The sequence below is a fragment of the Oncorhynchus keta genome, chromosome 24, assembly GCF_023373465.1.
Source record: "Oncorhynchus keta strain PuntledgeMale-10-30-2019 chromosome 24, Oket_V2, whole genome shotgun sequence".
Classification (NCBI taxonomy): Eukaryota; Metazoa; Chordata; class Actinopteri; order Salmoniformes; family Salmonidae; genus Oncorhynchus; species Oncorhynchus keta.
Genome location: NC_068444.1, coordinates 16774052 through 16793475, shown reverse-complemented (window position 1 = coordinate 16793475; position 19424 = coordinate 16774052). Strand labels below are relative to the sequence as shown.

Here is a 19424-nt window from a genome sequence, read left to right as displayed (position 1 = left end):
GCCCGAACAAGGAAAGGAGCCGACTTCGGCGGAAGTCGGGACAATGTCTGAAGAAATCTTTTCCTATTTCTGCTTTAATGTCTCTGGATATTCAGGGGAAAGGGTAGAGTGGGTGGATTGCTTATGTACATGAAAGATAACTTTAAATGCAATCATATCATAAACATGCCAATGACCTTGAATGTATGGGGCTGAATGTCTTCCTCTCCCCTCATATGTCTCTCACTGTTATTGGATTATATCGACCACCAACTTCTGATATCTCGTTTTAATACCATCTAAATACCATGCTTAAAGAATTTGATCATAAGAAGGAGATAATCTTCATGGGTGATTTCAATATAAAGTGGCAAAACATAACTTGCAGGAAAAAGCTCAAAGAGATCACAGACTATTTCAACCTGACTCAAATAATACAAGGTCCAAGCAGAGTAACACAGTCATCCCAGACTCAAACTAATCTGGTGTTTACTAACAGACCTGATCGAAAAACTAAGTCCATTAACTTACTAACTGGTATATCTGACCACAATGTTCCATTGGTGGTTAGAAAGATCACTAAAAAGAGATTTAGGAACCATATTAATGTAACTACGATGCAGCTATAAGTCATATTGATTTATCTGATCTGTTAAGCAATGAAGACCCCGAGTCTGGATACAGAACATCTCTGTTAGTTATTGACAAAGTGGATACCTGTTTTACCAGGAAATGTCAACGTAAGCCAAGATGGAAAAACTCTCTACCATGGCTCAACGTGGACGTCTGGAGGCAGATGACAGAATCAGATTCGGCTGTTTTTAGTCTTTGCAATGCTGTAATAAAGTGCAAAGCTGTCATCAAGTCAAAGGGTGGCTACTTTGAAGAATCTCAAATATAAAATATATTTTGATTTATTTAACACGTTTTGGTTACTACATGATTCCATAGGTGTTATTTAATAGTTGTGATGTCTTCACTATTAAACTACAATATAGAAAATAGTAAAAAATAAATAATGTTGTGGCCAACATACCAATCCTCCTTGGGCCTTATTGCTTAAATGACTAATGACACGTCAGTTATTGCAATGTTATTCTTCAAATTCCCCTCTGGCATTTGTCACATCACATGATGTTTTAATGGTTAACCGGTTTACAGCTACTCCTCTCTTTGGCTTTAGGCTCCAAAGAGTAACCTTCCAAGTGGACAGAGAAAGTGTAACAGATTCATGTAGACTTGTGATACGACAAACATCAACCCAGTCAAGTCAGAGGGCAAGAGCTGTAAGGGAACACATTTAACACATTCCCATGGCCCTGGGTGGACTGTAGCACTTCCAACCATCAACAGTTAAGCATGAAAAACCAAGAGAGGGCCTGGATTCGACACACCCTTGTTTTGTAGGGGGATCTAGACCATGTGTGCTAATGAGTATTTTGGTCTGCCGGTCCTGCAGTGTGTGCTTGTGTTGGAACTTGCACTTGACTGGCTGGATAAACTTCAATGTCGTGGAGAAGGGCTCAAGTAAGGCTCATTAGTTTTACCAGATAATGTATGAACCCTTGAATGAGTAAGCGTGTCCAAATCTTTGACTGGTACTGTGTGTAGTTGATTTTATTCAAACACATAGGCTGTGTCTGTCTATAAATGTAAAGAATACATGTAAACATTTAGACAAATTAGTCGAAAGAACAGGACGACTCTCGGTCGACCAATATTTCTTTGAGTCGGGGACAGCCTTAATTCTCCCATATGTTCTGTGTTCTGTCCGCTAAAATGTGGAGCAATTCCCAGTCCCAGACTCCCAGCCCAGTAGTGAATCCTCTGCAGCTTTACACACATAGTATTAATAGATGAACCACATGGAATTGTCCTCTGAGACACACTGACAGTGGCAGCACCATTGAGACACCTCTGTATTAAGGAAAGGCCTATATGAATAATCACCCATCAGTATTTGTCTCTGAACTGACCAATGTACCTCATGCCATTGCCTATGTTTTGTATGCTAATTTTGGCATCATATTTTATGCAGCCTTAAGTAAAGGGTGTGGTTGTTTTGATTTCAGTTGGTGTTGTGGTTTTTTCCCAACGAGCGCAAGTGAGTGTGCTAAATGTGTTTTATGAAACAGTAATTTATACTGTTGTGGGCGGTGCACTGTAGGATGTGCTGTATGTGTGGAAATGCAGACTAATCATTTGTATTCAGACTTCTCTGATTCAGAGGGGTTGGGTTAAATGCATATTGAATCTCTAATTGTTATATCTATTCCTATGTTCTACTGCAATGATGCCCCTTCCCATTTCAGGTTAAAGTGTCATCTGAAAAAAATGGTTTCTAAGCAGACAAATAACTTTGCTCCTTATCTTAAGGAGCATTATTAGCAGGGGTGGAACTTTGGTTTTAGAAGTGGGGGCATAACTTTTTGGATATATTTTTGTTAAATATCCAGTTGGATAAAAACTTCAAACAGCCTACCCGACCGCTCAGAGACATTAGACATCCACATTGTCCCAAAGCTCACTGTTGCCTCGTTTTGTATCACATTCCAATGGTAAAACTGGGGGGGACAAGAATGCAATTTCAGAATGCCCAGTGAAAGTTCCTTATTAGTTAGTTCCTCAAATGCATTTGTGCTGTGGCCTTAAGTAAACATGAACCATATAAGAAGATCACTGAGTTGTGTTGGAAAACCTGACAGAACTCGTTCTGGATGCTTGACGAAAAGTGGAGTAACTGCAGGCTGCCCCAGAGGCAGACAGGAGGAGTCTGTTGCTGCTCCTTCAGTAACGCTGGTAGCTCACACACATCCCTCTGCCAGGACCATGATACACTCTCTCCAGAGTCCCCGGGAGCTAACAATGGCTAAGGAGATATGGCACCTGCTGGGGAGTGAGGGGGAGCTCAGAGCTCACCTGGTGACGTTGATGTGCTGCATGGGTCAGTATCATGTGTCTTTCTGCTTTGCTTCCCTCCAATCCTCTTCCGGGTTCAGAAGATTGGGAATTTCAATTGCTGACTGAGCGTTTAAGCTTGCTCTAGTTTCTCATTTACAGGGGGGATCTTTAAACCTCCCAAAGCTAAATCCTGTTGTGTTATAATGCTGTTGTAAATTGACTAGCTTCTCTTTTTCATGTTGGTTCCAAAGTCCAAGAAGATGCAGATTGTGTGGGGTTGTTGTTGTTTTTAAAGCTGAGACAGATGCTTTGTTAAATGTGAAGTTTATAATGTCATGTTTTAATGTGATTTACTGGGCTCGTGATTGGTATCAAAGTATGCCTATGAGGGCTTGTAGCAGATGGACCTTTAGGCAGAGAGATAAAACAGGACAGACAGACTTCTGGCCTGAATCCCGAATCCCACACTGCAGCCTTCTCTCTGTCTTTCTGTGTGAGACAGGTAATAGTAAGTATGGAGGGTCTCTCCCCAAGCTGTGTGTCTCAGGACCAGTAGCTTACCGTCCATGTGCAGTGTTGCAGTACAGTAATGGATTTTGTTAGGCTAATGATACAGAAATATTAGATAGGTATTTTCTCTATGTTGTTAGATTCTCAGAGCAAATGTTTTTGTCTGTGTAGCATAGCTGGTGAAAGTTTTTGTCTTGACAGCCTACAATTGAGCCTTTATCTTTCCATTTTCTATCCCAGAGAGACTGATGTCTGTTAGAGGCTGCATGTGGAAGCGGCCAGTCTGGATGTCATGGATACAAGAAACACAAAATAATGTGGTTGACAGTGTACAATAGTGAATCATAAGTAATGGAAGCTGGGCCTCATGCATAGAAGTTACTTCTTTTCAATTACGCTTCCAAAAATATCGATCTCTCTGGAGACTTCTGGGAATGAACCCACTTGTAAGTAAGACCCCAGGAAGAGTAGCTGCTGCTTCTTCAACAGCTAATGGGGATCCAAAGAAAAATCATAATACAATCATATGTATACAGTGGTTGGATATTGATAAGAGCATATATATTGACAATAGGAATGAAGGGCTCATTCATGAAGGGCTCATTCAATAACTGTAGAGTTATATAGTAAATCACACATACCATGTCACAATTCTGCTTGTCATGCAAATTACCATTTCCTGTGTGTCTTTGTGGGGTGGGGGGGATATGGTGTGTGTGTGTGTGTGTGTGTGGTGTGTGTGTGTGTGTGTGTGTGTGTGTGTGTGTGTGTGTGTGTGTGTGTGTGTGTGTGTGTGTGTGTGTGTGTGTGTGTGTTTCTGTGAATTTGTGTGTGTGTGTGTTGTGTGTGTGTGCCTTAAAGTTACACCATGCTTACCACAGGAAGTTGGTGGCACCTTAATTGGGGAGGACAGGTATGTGGTAATGACTGGAACGGTATTGTATACATCAAACACATGGATAGCTCCGTTCCAGACATTATTATGAGCCTTTCTCCCCTCAGCAGTCTCATGTGATGTATGTATGTACGTATGTAAACACCTTCCTAAATGTATTTTTTTGTGTCTTTTCCTCAGATGAAAGAGACAGAGTGCAGAAAAAGACTTTTACAAAATGGATAAACCAACATCTCATGAAGGTAGGAATTTAATGTATTTTGAGCCTCTTTTAGAAATACATTCTTATAAAAATAGGTGCTATCTAGAACCTAGAAGGGTTTTTCAGCTGTCCCCATAGGAGAACCCTTTTTGGTTCCAGGAAAAACACTTTTTGGTTCCAGGTAATAGAAACATTTTGGGTTCCATGTAGAATCCTCTGTGGAAAGGGTTCTACATGGTTCCAAGTATAACCATTTTGGGTAGGGTTCTACATGGATCCCAAAAGGATTGTACTACCTGGAACCAAAAAGTGTTTTACCAGAAGCAAAAAGGATTCTCCTATATGCAGGTATTCCCAAACTGGGTGGGGGTACGCGCAATGCCGTGGGGGGTACACCAAATACAAATATAATTCACAATTACAGGTTTTCAAACGGGGCTATACATTTGGGTGAGTTTTTTCTCTAGTAGCCACGTTTCACTGCCAAAAATAAAATGAAACCATATTGTGTTCAGCGACATAACAACACCATGTCAAATACAGGTTGCCTCGTCAAATAATTAACATCCAATCACATTAACCGTTACTCTCTCACAGAAAACCTTCACTCTTGCACAGACATTTAGAAACAAAACATGATAATTTGAAAAATAAGCCACAGGAGTTTTTTGAGAGAGAATAAAGACGACTTTCGAGTAGTAAGACGTATTAAAGAAACAGATGCCATTAATAAGAAGGGTCTATAAGTGTCTTATATGGTGAGCTACCGAGTGGCTAGGAAAAGGCAAGCCCCATACTATTGTGGAGGACTTAGTTCTTCCTGCTGCCGCCGATATGGCTGGGACAATGCTGGGGGAAAAGGCCAAAAAAACAATATGGACAATGACTTCATCAAACAACACCGTTTCACGACGCATCAGTGACATGGCAGGAGATGTTTTTAAACAATTACTGCTTCACATTCAATCCAGTGAATTATATGCATTACAGCTGGATGAGTCAACAGACGTGGCGGGCCTGGTACAGCTCCTGGTATATGTCCGTTACGTTTATGGGGGGTCAATTAAGGAAGACATCCTCTTCTGCAAACCATTGGAAACCAGGATATGAGAGGATATTTTTTAAGTACTGGACAGCTTTGTGACATCAAATGGACTTTGATGGTCAAGATGTGTTGGTATCTGTACTGATGGCGCAAAAGCCATGACAGGGAGACATAGTGGAGGGGTAACGCGCGTGCAAGCAGTTGCTCCCGACGCCTTTTGGGTACACTGCCGCATCCACCGAGAGGCTCTTACTACCAATGGCATGCCTGACAACTTGAAAGAAGTTTTGGACACTACAGTGAAAATGGTTAACTTTGTCAATGAAAGGCCCCTGAACACTCATGTATTTTCTGCATTATGCAATGATATGGGCAGCGACCATGTACCGCTTTTACAACATACAGAAGAAGTGTGCTGGGTATCAAGGGGGAAAGTATTGACACATTTAAAAAAATTAAAATAAAATGAGAGACAAGCTTAAAGTTTTCTTTACTGACCATCATTTTCATGTGTCTCACACGACTGGCCTGTCTGGGTGATGTTTTTTCTCACCTGAATGATCTGAATCTTGGATTACAGGGACTCTCTGCAACTAAATTCAATGTGCGGGACAAAATTGAGGCTATGATTAAGAAGTTGGAGCTCTTTTCTGTCTTCATTAACAAGGACAACACATCTTTCCATTATTGTATGATATTTTGTTTGCAAATGAACTCAAGCTTACAGACAATGTCAAATGTTATATAGCGAAGCACCTATGTGAGTTGGGTGTGCAATTACGCAGGTACTTTTCAGAGATGGACGACACAAACAACTGGATTCGTTATCCCTTTCATACCCGGCCTCCAGTCCACTTACGGATATCTGAACAAGAGAGCCTCATCGAAATTGCAACAAGCGGTTCTGTGAAAATAGAATTTAATCAGAAGCCACTGCCAGATTTCTGGATTGGGCTGCGCTCAGAGTTTCTTGCCTTGGCAAATCGCACTGTTAAGACACTGATGCCCTTTGCAACCACGTACTTATGTGAGAGTGGATTCTCGGACATCACCAGCATGAAAACTAAATACAGGCACAGACTGTGTGTGAAAAATGATTTAAGACTGAGCCTCTCTCCAATACAACCCAACATTGCAGAGTTATGTGCATCCTTTCAAGCACACCCTTCTCATTAACCTGTGGTGAGTTTCTCACAATTTTTGATGAACAAATAATGTTTTATATGTAAGATGGCAAAATAAATAATGGGCAAAATTATTGATTATTATCATATTATTATTTGTGCCCTGGTTCTATAAGAGCTTTTTGTCACTTCCCACGAGCCGGGTTCTGACAAAAACTCACACTCATTCTTACATTTAATAAATGTATCGTATATGACCTACGATTAAGATTATCCTACCAACAGGACATGTAACATCTTATGTTTCACCGAGACGTGGCTGAACAAAGATATGGATAATATAGAGTTAGCGGGATTTTCCATGCACCAGCAGAACAAATAAGCTGTAGACCACACTATCTACCATGAGAGGTTTCATCTGTATTATTCGTAGCCGTCTATTTACCACCACAAAGCAAAGCTGACACTAAGACCGCTCTCAACCAACTTTATAAGGCCATAAGCAAAGAAGAAAATGCTCACCCAGAAGCGGTGCTCCTAGTGGCCAGGGACTTTAATGCAGGCAAACTTAAATCAGTTTACCAAATTTTTACCAGCATGTCACATGTGCAACCAGGGGAAAAACAAACCCTAGACCACCTCTACTCCACACACAGAGATGCATACAAAGCTCTCCCCCGCCCTCCATTTGGCAAATCTCGTGACCAAATATGTTCCTGGATTCATCCAAAGGCATTGAGGAATACACCAGCTCAGTCATCGGCTTCATCAAAATTGCATCGATGACATCATCCCCACAGTGACTGTACATAGATATCCAACCAGAAGCCATGGATTACAAGCAACATCCGCATCGAGCTAAAGGCTAGAGCTTCCACTTCAAGGAGGAGACTAATCCGGACGCTTATAAGAAATCCCGCAGACGAACCATGCCCTCAGACGAACCATCAAACAAGCAAAGCGTCAATACAGGATTAAGATTGAATCCTACTACACTGGCTCTGACACTCATCGGATGTGGCAGGGCTTGAGAACTATTACGGACTACAATGGGAAACCCAGACCCAAGCTGCACAGTGACGCGAGCCTACCAGACGAGCTAAATGCCTTTTCTGTTCGCTTCGAGGCAAGGCACACTGAAGCATGCACGAGAGCACCAGCTGTTCTGGATGACTGTATGATAACGCTCTCGGTAGCTGATGTGAACAAAACCTTTAAACAGGCCAACATTCACAAAGCCGCTGGGCCAGACGGATTATCAGGACGGGTACTCAAAGCATGCGTGGACCAACTGTCAAGTGTCTTCACTGACATTTTCAACTTCCTCCTGACCAAGTCTAATACCTACATATTTCAAGCAGACCACCATAGTCCCTGTGCCCAAGGAAGTGAAGGTAACCTGCCTAAATGATTACCGCCCCATGGCACTCACGTTGGTAGCCATGAAGTGCTTTGAAAGGTTGGTCATGGCTCACATCAACAGCATCCTAGACCCACTCCAATTCGCATGCTGCCCCAACAGATCCACAGATGACGCAATCTCAATCGCACTCCACATTGCCCGTTCTCACCTGGACAAAAGGAACACCTATGTGAGAATGCTGTTCATTGACTACAGCTCAGCGTTCAACACCATAGTGCCCACGAAGCTCATCACTAAGCTAAGGACTCTGGGACTAAACACCTCCCTCTGCAACTGGATCCTGAACTTCCTGATGGGCCACCCCCAGGTGGTAAGAGTAGGCAACAACACGTCTGCCACACTGATCCTTAACAGTGTGGCCCCTCAGGGGTCTGTACTTAGTCTCCTCCTGTATTCCCTGTTCACCCATGACTGCGTGGCCAAACACGACTCTAACACCATCATTAAGTTTGCTGACAACACAACAGTGGTAGGCCTGATCACCGACAGCGATGAGACGGCCTATAGGGAGGAGGTCAGAGAACTGGCAGTGTGGTGCCAGGACAATAACCTTTCCCTCAATGTGAGCAAGACTAAGGAGCTGATCCGACTACAGGAAAATGCAGGCCGAACAGGCCCCGGTTAACATCGACGGGGCTGTAGTGGAGTGGATTGAGAGTTTCAAGTTCCTTGGTGTCCACATCACCAACAAATTATCATGGTCCAAACATACCAAGGCAGTCATGAAGAAGGCACAACAAAACCTTTTCCCCTTCAGGAGACTGAAAATATTTGTCATGGGTCCCCAGATCCTCAAAAGGTTCTACTGCTGCACCGTCGAGAGCATCCTGACCGGTTGCATCACCGCCAGGTATGGCAACAACTGACCGTAAGGCGTTACAGAGGGTAGTGCGAATGGCCCAGTACATCACTGGGGCCAAGCTTCCAGCCATCCAGGACCTATGTAATAGACGTTGTTAGAGAAAAGCCTATAAAATTGTCAGAGACTCCTGTCAACCAAGTTATAGACTGTTTTCTCTGCTACCACTTGGCAAGTGGTACTGGAGCGCCAAGTCTAGGTCCAAAATTCTCCTCAACAGCTTCTACCCCCAAGCCATAAGACTGCTGAACAATTCATAAAATCGTTACCAGACAATTTACATTGACCCCCCCCCCTCCTTTTGTTACACTGCTGCTACTCGCTGTTTGTTTGTTACCTATGCATAGTCACTTCGCCCCCACCTACATGTACAGATTACCTCAACTAGCCTGACCCCCTGCACACTGACTTGGTACCGGTGGCCCCTGTATTTAGCCTCGTTATTGTTATTCTTATTGTGTTACTTTTCATTATTACCTTTTATTTTAGTCTACTTGGTAAATATTTTCTTATTCTTGAACTGCACTGTTGGTTAAGGGCTTGTAAGTAAGCATTTCACAGTAAAGTCTACACTTGTATTCGGCGCATGTGACAAATCTAGTTTGATTTGATTTGTATAGTGTGTGTGTGGCACGCTTACAATGATGGCAAAAACAACATTTGAGAGTGCGCCTGGTGCTAGAGGGGGTAGGCAGCTGGAGGTTGAATTTTTGAAGTAGTACGGGACTATAAAAAGTATGTTACCACTGTCCCAGGCGAAGAACCCTTTTGGAACCATTTTTTCTAAGAGTGATTTTGATTCATCTTTCCTTTTATTTGATTGGGGAGTCTTTATTTCGCCTGCCATATCAATAATCTAATAAGAGATTTAATGTAATATGAGAGACAACGTTAGAACTTTGTTTTAATATTGTGGCCTGCATCAGTCTTAAAGGAAAAATCCACTCAAAACCTACATGTTGGTATTTTGTTTCATTAGTCCACTGTTAATATTGTCCAAAAACATTGGATTTTCATGGACATCATGATGATGTGGCAAGTGACACTTTGCTTCTTGCAATTCCAATACCAACATATAGTTTTTAAATGGCTTCTTCCTTTCATCCAATTCATCACATGTACAGTGTTAGCTAGGTTCAGTCTGGGCATGTAGATGAATCTGTTTTGCTTTTCCCATGGCAGTAGGACTCTTGTTGTGTATGAATCCGGTCCCGTAGGTAGATGATTTCTCATATACCTCACTGCCTAATTATCGTATTGTCCATCCACTTCTCTGTCATCACCTTTCAGCCATTCTGTGTTGAAATTGTTACTGTTTCTACACACAGGAGTGATGGTATGATGGTAATGATAATAGAACGACAGGCTGTTTCATGTTTTAGCCCTGTCAGTTTCCATGAAGATGAAATATACTGTGTAATTACCCGATGCAGGGAATAATCCATTAAAGACCGGCGTTTATCCTCAGCCAACTTATTGCCACTACTGATGACAGATCTAGAGTCTAGGTGCCAATCGGAGATGGTTGTTGCTAGCTTGTCAGAGTTTGTCCAGCCTACATGTCTTCCACCCATCTCATGGTGCAGTGTACATGTACCGAGTCGTTTTTGTTTACTCAGCAGGAATCTAAATGACTCTGGTTCATTTGCTGTGGAATTAGGGAACACCTAGTCATGGAGGCAGAGCAACAAGTGTCTGCATGCAGTGTCTGTCTTCACAATACATTTCCCAATTTCCCATATGAGCAAGTATGACATATTTCAAGGCAATTTGTTATTATGCATGAAAATCCATGCCTGTTTATTGTGTAATGTGCTTAGGGAGCAAGTTATAATCCTGTTTTCGTCACATATTCAATTGATTTAGCCTGCTTGATTTGGTCGAAGGCAAAAGTGTTGTAAACCCCCGAAGCTAACAAAGTGCACCGTATAATTGGTGCCTTTCCATATGTTGCTATGTGCATAATAGCAAAGTTATGCAGCATATTATATTGGGATAGAGAACAATGTGGTGGAGACAGCAGCAGCAGAGGAAACAGCCCTTGCCTTAGCCTAATTGTCTAAGATAATTGAGGAGAGAGGAAAGCCCAACTTAATTAGGTCCTATAATCAATAGCCTTTCAGTTAAATGTGCCTGGCTTTATATATCATCCATACATATCTACAGAAATAAGACAGATCTAGCTTCTGTTGTCTGTTTGAGTGTTTGTTTAATTAATAGCCTGCTGATTCTGTGAGCACCAAGCCTCATGCAACGGCAAAATGTCAGATAAAGCAAATTCACAGATTTGGCTGTTTTTAACCGTCGCTGTGCTGTAATAAAGGCTTTATATGTTATTATTTTTTCCGTTACAACAGACTCTCCGGTACACTTATTTATTTAGTGTTGTTTACACTGTTACAAATGGTCAGAAAAAATAATAATATTGTAATCTAACAGCAACTGTTTGGCACACATAATACTCATGCAATGCTTGCTCATATACCCTCCTTTTTCTGGATCTCCAGGAGTTTCCCCCACTAAGTCTTCCTCAGATCTGACTTCCCCTTTACCTCCTGAGCAACTAGCAAACATTCCCCTAAGAAGCCTCCACTGCTGGGAATACAGATATGCATATTTTGGTCACAGTTAGCTTTATAAAAAAAGGTAGGGGCGTGGATCACAAAACAAGTCCGTATCTGGTGTGACCGCCATTTGCTTCATTCAGCGCGACACATCTTCGCATAGACTTGATCACGCTGTTGATTGTGACCTGTGGCGACGTGGTCTAAGGCACTACATCTTAGTGCTCGAGGCGTCACTATAGCTCCTGTTTAGATTCCAGGCTGTATCACAACCGGCCGTGATTGGTGGCGCACAATTGGCCCAGCGTCGCCCGGGTTAGGGTTTGGCCGGGGTAGGCTGTCATTGTAAAAAATAATTTGTTCTTAACTGACTTGCCTAGTTAAATAAAATTACAAATAAATAAATAATAATAATTTAAAAAAAAATGTTGTTCCACTCTTCTTCAGTGGCTGTGTGAAGTTGCTGGATATTGGCAGGAATTGGAACATGCTGTCATTTACATTGTGTTCCAAAGTTAAGTACAATGATATACAAACAATATAACTGTGCCTGTTAGCTGGGGTTATGTGGTGGAGATGAGAGGAGTCTGGCACCTGGTCTCCGTAAAAGCTGGTCACCGGGCAGCTGGGGGATTTCACAGGCCTGGTGGTATCCAGGACAGGAAGAAAGGGAGGAGATTGGCCTACTGGGAGGAGAAAGCCTAGGACTGGTCTGGAGTTGTTGAGTATGGGGCAGGATGAAGTGCTTTGAGGGCCATGGATATGTGGCATAGCCATGTGCTCCCTCTGTTATTCAGAGGCTCTAGTGTCTGAAGGGGAACCTGATTGGAATTATTTTGATAAAGCCTTTGCTGTTGTGTCTTAGAGAGAAATGTTAAGACCATATAACCCTGATTCCCAGCCTCTTTGCAGCATGTCAGTCACAGTGAGTGGAGCTTTTTGTCTTCTTGTCTTTGTCCGGTCTTCTCCTTTTCGTGTAACTATATCATCAACTCAGCACGGTGCTACCATTGCCGTTACAAGCCTTTTGTGAAGAAAGACAGACAAGCCCCTGTTAGTCAGGTTTCCTGAAACAGGTTATGGATAACTCAAAAGGTCAGCACGTGTTAAAATAAGCACACGGAGAGGTGTGTCTTTTTTTTGATTTTGAGTGGAAGTATTAAAGAGGCTCAGATTGAATTGGAAGAGGGAGGGGCAGCTGCTCTGTATGCAGGAAGGATAGTAGTATCATGGTTTTACCCAAACTTTAATCCAGAGCACATTCAAAGGTTGAACGTCTGTACTTTGTCTGTCAAAGATTACTTTGCCATTATGTCAGCAGGTGATGTTACTCTTCAATAACACAGACTCCTAAGCAAATCAGGGGGAGAAAAATATCTTTATTCAAAGAGGACAAATCCTTGATGTGATGCTGAGAAGTAGATGTTAATTCTTCCTGTCCTCAGTGATTGTAAGGGTTTTCCTGTGGTGAAGTAGAGGAGGACCAAAACGCAGCGTGGTTATATTGACTCATGTTTAATAAAACAGATAAACATGAACACTACAAAACAATAAGCGTGGAAAACCAAAAACAGCCCTATCTGGTGCAAAACACAGAGACAGGAACAATCACCCACAAACACACAGTGAAACCCAGGCTACCTAAGTATGATTCTCAATCAGAGACAACTAATGACACCTGCCTCTGATTGAGAACCATACTAGGCCGAAACATAGAAATACCCAAATCATAGAAAAACAAACATAGACTGCCCACCCAACTCACGCCCTGACCATACTAAATAATGACAAAACAAAGGAAATAAAGGTCAGAACGTGACAGGGATTCTCTCCCCAGAACAAAGTGACAGGATGTAATTTATAACCCCCGACCCTAGCCTGTGGTTGACCAATTAGAATTCCTTGCAGTAAAATTGGGCCAAATACCAAGTATCCTGTTTCAGCCTCATGTAAAATATACTAATTATATGGTGATAAATCACAGTCTGTAAAAATAGGATCAGGAAATAAGGTTGTTTAAGGTAGCCTAATTGTAGTTTCAGTCAGGCAGTAAATATACTGTAAATGTTTTGAAATTCGAATCAGACCTGGGTCAAATACATTACGTCAAATACTTTGAAATGACTGAAATGCACTTGATTTAGTTTACACGCTACAATGGAACCAATGGAATAGTCTCAAAAGTGCAAACTTCAAACTAAATTGACACAGGTCTGATATCCCAATAGGTATCCACGCTCACCATGTTTTAATACCCCTTCCCACATACACACACATACTACACTGACACTCCAACGTACACGCACGTGCACACACACATTTTCACACTCACATATCCTGCTGCCACTCTGTGTATTATCTATCCTGATTGTCTAGTCACTTTTACCCCAACCTACATATTGTATTACCTCAATAACCGCAACACCTCGTACCCCTGCACAATGACTCGGTACTGGTACTCCTTGTATATAACCTCGTTATTGATATTTAATTGTGTTACTATTTTGTGCAAATGCTTCTTATTTATTTATTTTTTAATTTTTTAAATGTACCCCCTTTTCGTGGGATCCAATTGTTAGTAATGACTATCTTGTCTCATCGCTACAACTCCTGTACGAGCTCAGGAGAGACGAAGGTCGAAAGCCATGCGTCCTCCGAAACACAACCCAACCAAGCCGCACTGCTTCTTAACACAGCGCGCATCCAACCCGGAAGCCAGCCGCACCAATGTGTCGGAGGAAACACCGTGCACCTGGCAACCTTGGTTAGCGCGCACTGCGCCGGCCCGCCACAGGAGTCGCTGGTGCGCGATGAGACAAGGATATCACTACCAGTCAACCCGGACGATGCTAGGCCAATTGTGCGTCGCCCCACGGACCTCCCGGTCACGGCCGGCTGCGACAGAGCCTGAGCGCGAACCCAGAGTCTCTGGTGGCACAGCTGACGCTGCGATGCAGTGCCCAGGACCACTGCGCCACCCGGGAGGCCTCTGTTTCTTATTTTTTAACTCTGCATTGTTGGGAAAGGGCTCGTAAGTAAGCATTTCACTGTAAAGCCTACACCTGTTGTATTTGGCATTTGTGACAAATAATATGTGATTTGATTTGATGGCGCTTGAAACACCAGGATAGTAGGTTCGATTCCCAGGACCACCCGTACTTAAAATATATGCCTGCATGATTGTGAGTCCCTTTGGATAAAAGCATCTGCCAAACGTTATATATCATATTATTCTATTAACTTTCCTTTCCTCTGGCCTTTAGGTCCGGAAGCATGTTAATGACCTGTATGAAGACCTACGAGATGGACATAACCTGATCTCACTGCTGGAGGTCCTGACTGGCCAGTCATTGGTGAGTACTGTGTTGTCATGGTAACGTAGCCTGTGTACATGATGAGTCAGAGGGTATGTGAAATGGATCCCTATTCCCTAGGGAACTACTTTTGACCAGAGCCCATGCAAAAATGCAGGATGGCGCCGACAGACATAAAAAATAAATAATAATCTAAACAAGCATTTCGCTACACCCGCAATAACATCTGCTAAATATGTGTATGTGACCAATAAAATGTGATTTGATTTGATTTATAGGGAATAGGGTGCAATTTTTCATTGTGCGAGACAGTTTTATTTTGGGAACTGTATCTGCGTTCTTGAAAGAAAAGTTAGAACAGAGATGTACATTATAGGCTATGGTTTGCCTTGCTACTAAACCTCAAGATAACACAATTCACTCCATTGTGTGATTCTGATTAACGTAATGGGTGTTTTCGTATATTAGTCTGTACACTGGAGCAGTATCACGGTGCATTTATGAGAATTCCAAAAAACTACAATTTTCTTCACGCAAAACATTTTTATGAATGTTTTCACTTTACCAGACATGCTATATAACTTTATTGTTTATAAATCACATCCTGGATCCTGAACCTCTTGGGCAAGCACCGGAATTGATTTGGTTTTTACATACACCTAGTCCACATATACAGTATATCCTACAGTTTTTGTCAAACAGATATGTGAAAATGCCCCAAGACCATATATGCTTCAAGGCGAAGGGGAAACCAACTGTAATCCCACTGGTCAAAAACTGGTTGAATCAACGTTGTTTCAACGTCATTTCAACCCAAACATTCAATGTGATGATGTTGAATCAATGTGGAAAACTGATTGGATTTGCAAGTCATCAACGTAAGGGAATGTAGGTTTTTTTCCACCTAACTTTTAGCCTAAATCCAATGACAGGGTGACATTGAATTCATGTTAGTTGATAACTCAAAACTAGACATTGAACTGACGTCTGTGCCCAGTGGGATGCTTGTTTACAATGTTTCTTATGTCATTGTGTTCCAAACAAAACACTGCCTGATAGAAATTATGGATGGGAGAGGTAGACAAGAAATCGTGATCACTCAAAATGTCATCACAATAGAGCTTGCCTTTCCAACCCTGTTCCTGGAGAACTACACTTTCAGTTGTAACTAACCTGATTCAGCTTATCTATCAACCGGCTAATTGTTAGAATCAGGAGCGCTTAGATTAGGGTTGGAACTCTCCAGGAACAGGGTTGTAGATGCCTGCATTAGAGAACATGAAAATGAATCACAATCATTTCTGATGTCACCGTTGTTTGGTGACGTTCAGCAGCATCTCTGTAACTCATGTGAGGAGAAATGAGGTTCCCTCTAAAATAGGTGAAGCTGATTTTTCTCCTCGAAGTAGTAGTACTCTCTTCTGTTTACATCCTGTTTCCTCTCTACCCTCTTCCTCCTCTCCTCTCCTCTGTTTCCTCTCTACCCTCTCCCTCCTCTCCTCTGTTTCCTCTCTACCCTCTTCCTCCTCTCCTCTGTTTCCTCTCTACCCTCTTCCTCCTCTCCTCTGTTTCCTCTCTACCCTCTTCCTCCTGTTCTCTGTTTCCTCTCTACCCTCTTCCTCCTCTCCTCTGTTTCCTCTCTACCCTCTTCCTCCTCTCCTCTGTTTCCTCTCTACCCTCTTCCTCCTCTCCTCTGTTTCCTCTCTACCCTCTTCCTCCTGTCCTCTGTTTCCTCTCTACCCTCTTCCTCCTCTCCTCTGTTTCCTCTCTACCCTCTTCCTCCTCTCCTCTGTTTCCTCTCTACCCTCTTCCTCCTCTCCTCTGTTTCCTTTCTACCCTCTTCCTCCTCTCCTCTGTTTCCTCTCTACCCTCTTCCTCCTCTCCTCTGTTTCCTCTCTACCCTCTTCCTCCTCTCCTCTGTTTCCTCTCTACCCTCTTCCTCCTCTCCTCTCCTCTGTTTCCTCTCTACCCTCTCCCTCCTCTCCTCTGTTTCCTCTCTACCCTCTTCCTCCTCTCCTCTCCTCTGTTTCCTCTCTACCCTCTCCCTCCTCTCCTCTGTTTCCTATCTACCCTCTTCCTCCTCTCCTCTGTTTCCTCTCTACCCTCTTCCTCCTGTCCTCTGTTTCCTCTCTACCCTCTTCCTCCTGTTCTCTGTTTCCTCTCTACCCTCTTCCTCCTCTCCTCTGTTTCCTCTCTACCCTCTTCCTCCTCTCCTCTGTTTCCTCTCTACCCTCTTCCTCCTCTCCTCTGTTTCCTCTCTACCCTCTTCCTCCTCTCCTCTGTTTCCTCTCTACCCTCTTCCTCCTCTCCTCTGTTTCCTCTCTACCCTCTTCCTCCTGTTCTCTGTTTCCTCTCTACCCTCTTCCTCCTCTCCTCTGTTTCCTCTCTACCCTCTTCCTCCTCTCCTCTGTTTCCTCTCTACCCTCTCCCTCCTCTCCTCTGTTTCCTCTCTACCCTCTTCCTCCTCTCCTCTGTTTCCTCTCTACCCTCTTCCTCCTCTCCTCTGTTTCCTCTCTACCCTCTTCCTCCTCTCCTCTGTTTCCTCTCTACCCTCTTCCTCCTCTCCTCTGTTTCCTCTCTACCCTCTTCCTCCTCTCCTCTGTTTCCTCTCTACCCTCTTCCTCCTGTTCTCTGTTTCCTCTCTACCCTCTTCCTCCTCTCCTCTGTTTCCTCTCTACCCTCTTCCTCCTCTCCTCTGTTTCCTCTCTACCCTCTTCCTCCTGTCCTCTGTTTCCTCTCTACCCTCTTCCTCCTTGTCCTCTGTTTCCTCTCTACCCTCTTCCTCCTCTCCTCTGTTTCCTCTCTACCCTCTTCCTCCTCTCCTCTGTTTCCTCTCTACCCTCTTCCTCCTCTCCTCTGTTTCCTCTCTACCCTCTTCCTCCTCTCCTCTGTTTCCTCTCTACCCTCTTCCTCCTCTCCTCTGTTTCCTCTCTACCCTCTTCCTCCTCTCCTCTGTTTCCTCTCTACCCTCTTCCTCCTCTCCTCTGTTTCCTCTCTACCCTCTTCCTCCTCTCCTCTCCTCTGTTTCCTCTCTACCCTCTTCCTCCTCTCCTCTGTTTCCTCTCTACCCTCTTCCTCCTCTCCTCTGTTTCCTCTCTACCCTCTTCCTCCTGTTCTCTGTTTCCTCTCTACCCTCTTCCTCCTCTCCTCTGTTTCCTCTCTACCCTCTTCCTCCTCTCCCCTGTTTCCTCTCTACCCTCTTCCTCCTCTCCTCTGTTTCCTTTCTACCCTCTTCCTCCTCTCCTCTGTTTCCTCTCTACCCTCTTCCTCCTCTCATCTGTTTCCTCTCTACCCTCTTCCTCCTCTCCTCTGTTTCCTCTCTACCCTCTTCCTCCTCTCCTCTGTTTCCTCTCTACCCTCTTCCTCCTCTCCTCTGTTTCCTCTCTACCCTCTTCCTCCTCTCCTCTGTTTCCTCTCTACCCTCTTCCTCCTCTCCTCTGTTTCCTCTCTACCCTCTTCCTCCTCTCCTCTGTTTCCATTCTACCCTCTTCCTCCTCTCCTCTGTTTCCTCTCTACCCTCTTCCTCCTCTCCTCTGTTTCCTTTCTACCCTCTTCCTCCTCTTCTCTGTTTCCTTTCTACCCTCTTCCTCCTCTCCTCTGTTTCCTCTCTACCCTCTTCCTCCTCTCCTCTGTTTCCTCTCTACCCTCTTCCTCCTCTCCTCTGTTTCCTCTCTACCCTCTTCCTCCTCTCCTCTGTTTCCTTTCTACCCTCTTCCTCCTCTTCTCTGTTTCCTCTCTACCCTCTTCCTCCTCTCCTCTGTTTCCTCTCTACCCTCTTCCTCCTCTCCTCTGTTTCCTCTCTACCCTCTTCCTCCTCTCCTCTGTTTCCTCTCTACCCTCTTCCTCCTCTCCTCTGTTTCCTCTCTACCCTCTTCCTCCTCTCCTCTGTTTCCTCTCTACCCTCTTCCTCCTCTCCTCTGTTTCCTCTCTACCCTCTTCCTCCTCTCCTCTGTTTCCTCTCTACCCTCTTCCTCCTCTCCTCTGTTTCCTCTCTACCCTCTTCCTCCTCTCCTCTGTTTCTTCTGTATTGGATTGTTTCACTTTATGTCCTCCTTTTTATTTGTCCAACTTGTGTCCATGTCTATTTGTCTCTCCCTTGTGTGTTTCTTTCTTGCGCTCACGTTAACTCGGTCTGGTAAGCCAAGGGAGCGTGATTTCCTCAAGACGTTGCGGTTGGTGAGTTCGGCAGAAGCATGTGCGGTTGAGCAGCATGGACATGAGCAGGATGATGATAAGGGGGTAGGTGTGGTTCACCATCCTCCCCCTTGTAACACAACTAATGCAGCGCGTGCCGTGGACATTAATGAGAGTGGAACAACAATCCCTCCACAGGCTTTTCACTTTAGTGGACCGTAGTTGGCAAGGTCAAGTTTTTTTTCTCCTAGATTGTATGATAGAAGCAACTCTGTGCTCGATGCTGCTGTGTAGACTAGGGAGGAGGCCCACTGTATTGCTTTAGAAATGTTAGTTGACAAGCTGAGATGGATTACATGATGGCAATGCACTCGCCTTATGAGCTAAAGGCCCAGGCTCATGTTCAATTTTTCTCAACAACAACAAACTGTGGTATTGTACATGCCATAGGAAAGTAAAGGAGTAACACCATGC

At 43.6% G+C, this 19424-nt stretch overlaps 1 protein-coding gene across 5 annotated transcripts in view; it reads left to right on the top strand.

Annotated features, from left to right (window-relative positions):
• The window catches only part of dst (dystonin), a 212990-nt gene that overhangs the window by 60641 nt on the left and 132925 nt on the right, over nucleotides 1-19424 (top strand). For 4 of the 5 annotated variants that reach the window (XM_052477885.1, XM_052477887.1, XM_052477888.1 and 1 more), the window contains 2 exons: nucleotides 4466-4527; nucleotides 14766-14855. In XM_052477885.1, the coding sequence (XP_052333845.1) occupies nucleotides 4466-4527; nucleotides 14766-14855 (152 nt within the window). Of the gene's footprint in view, nucleotides 1-2781; nucleotides 2924-4465; nucleotides 4528-14765; nucleotides 14856-19424 lie in introns of those variants that run through there. The other variant, XM_052477889.1, reaches the window with a different exon arrangement.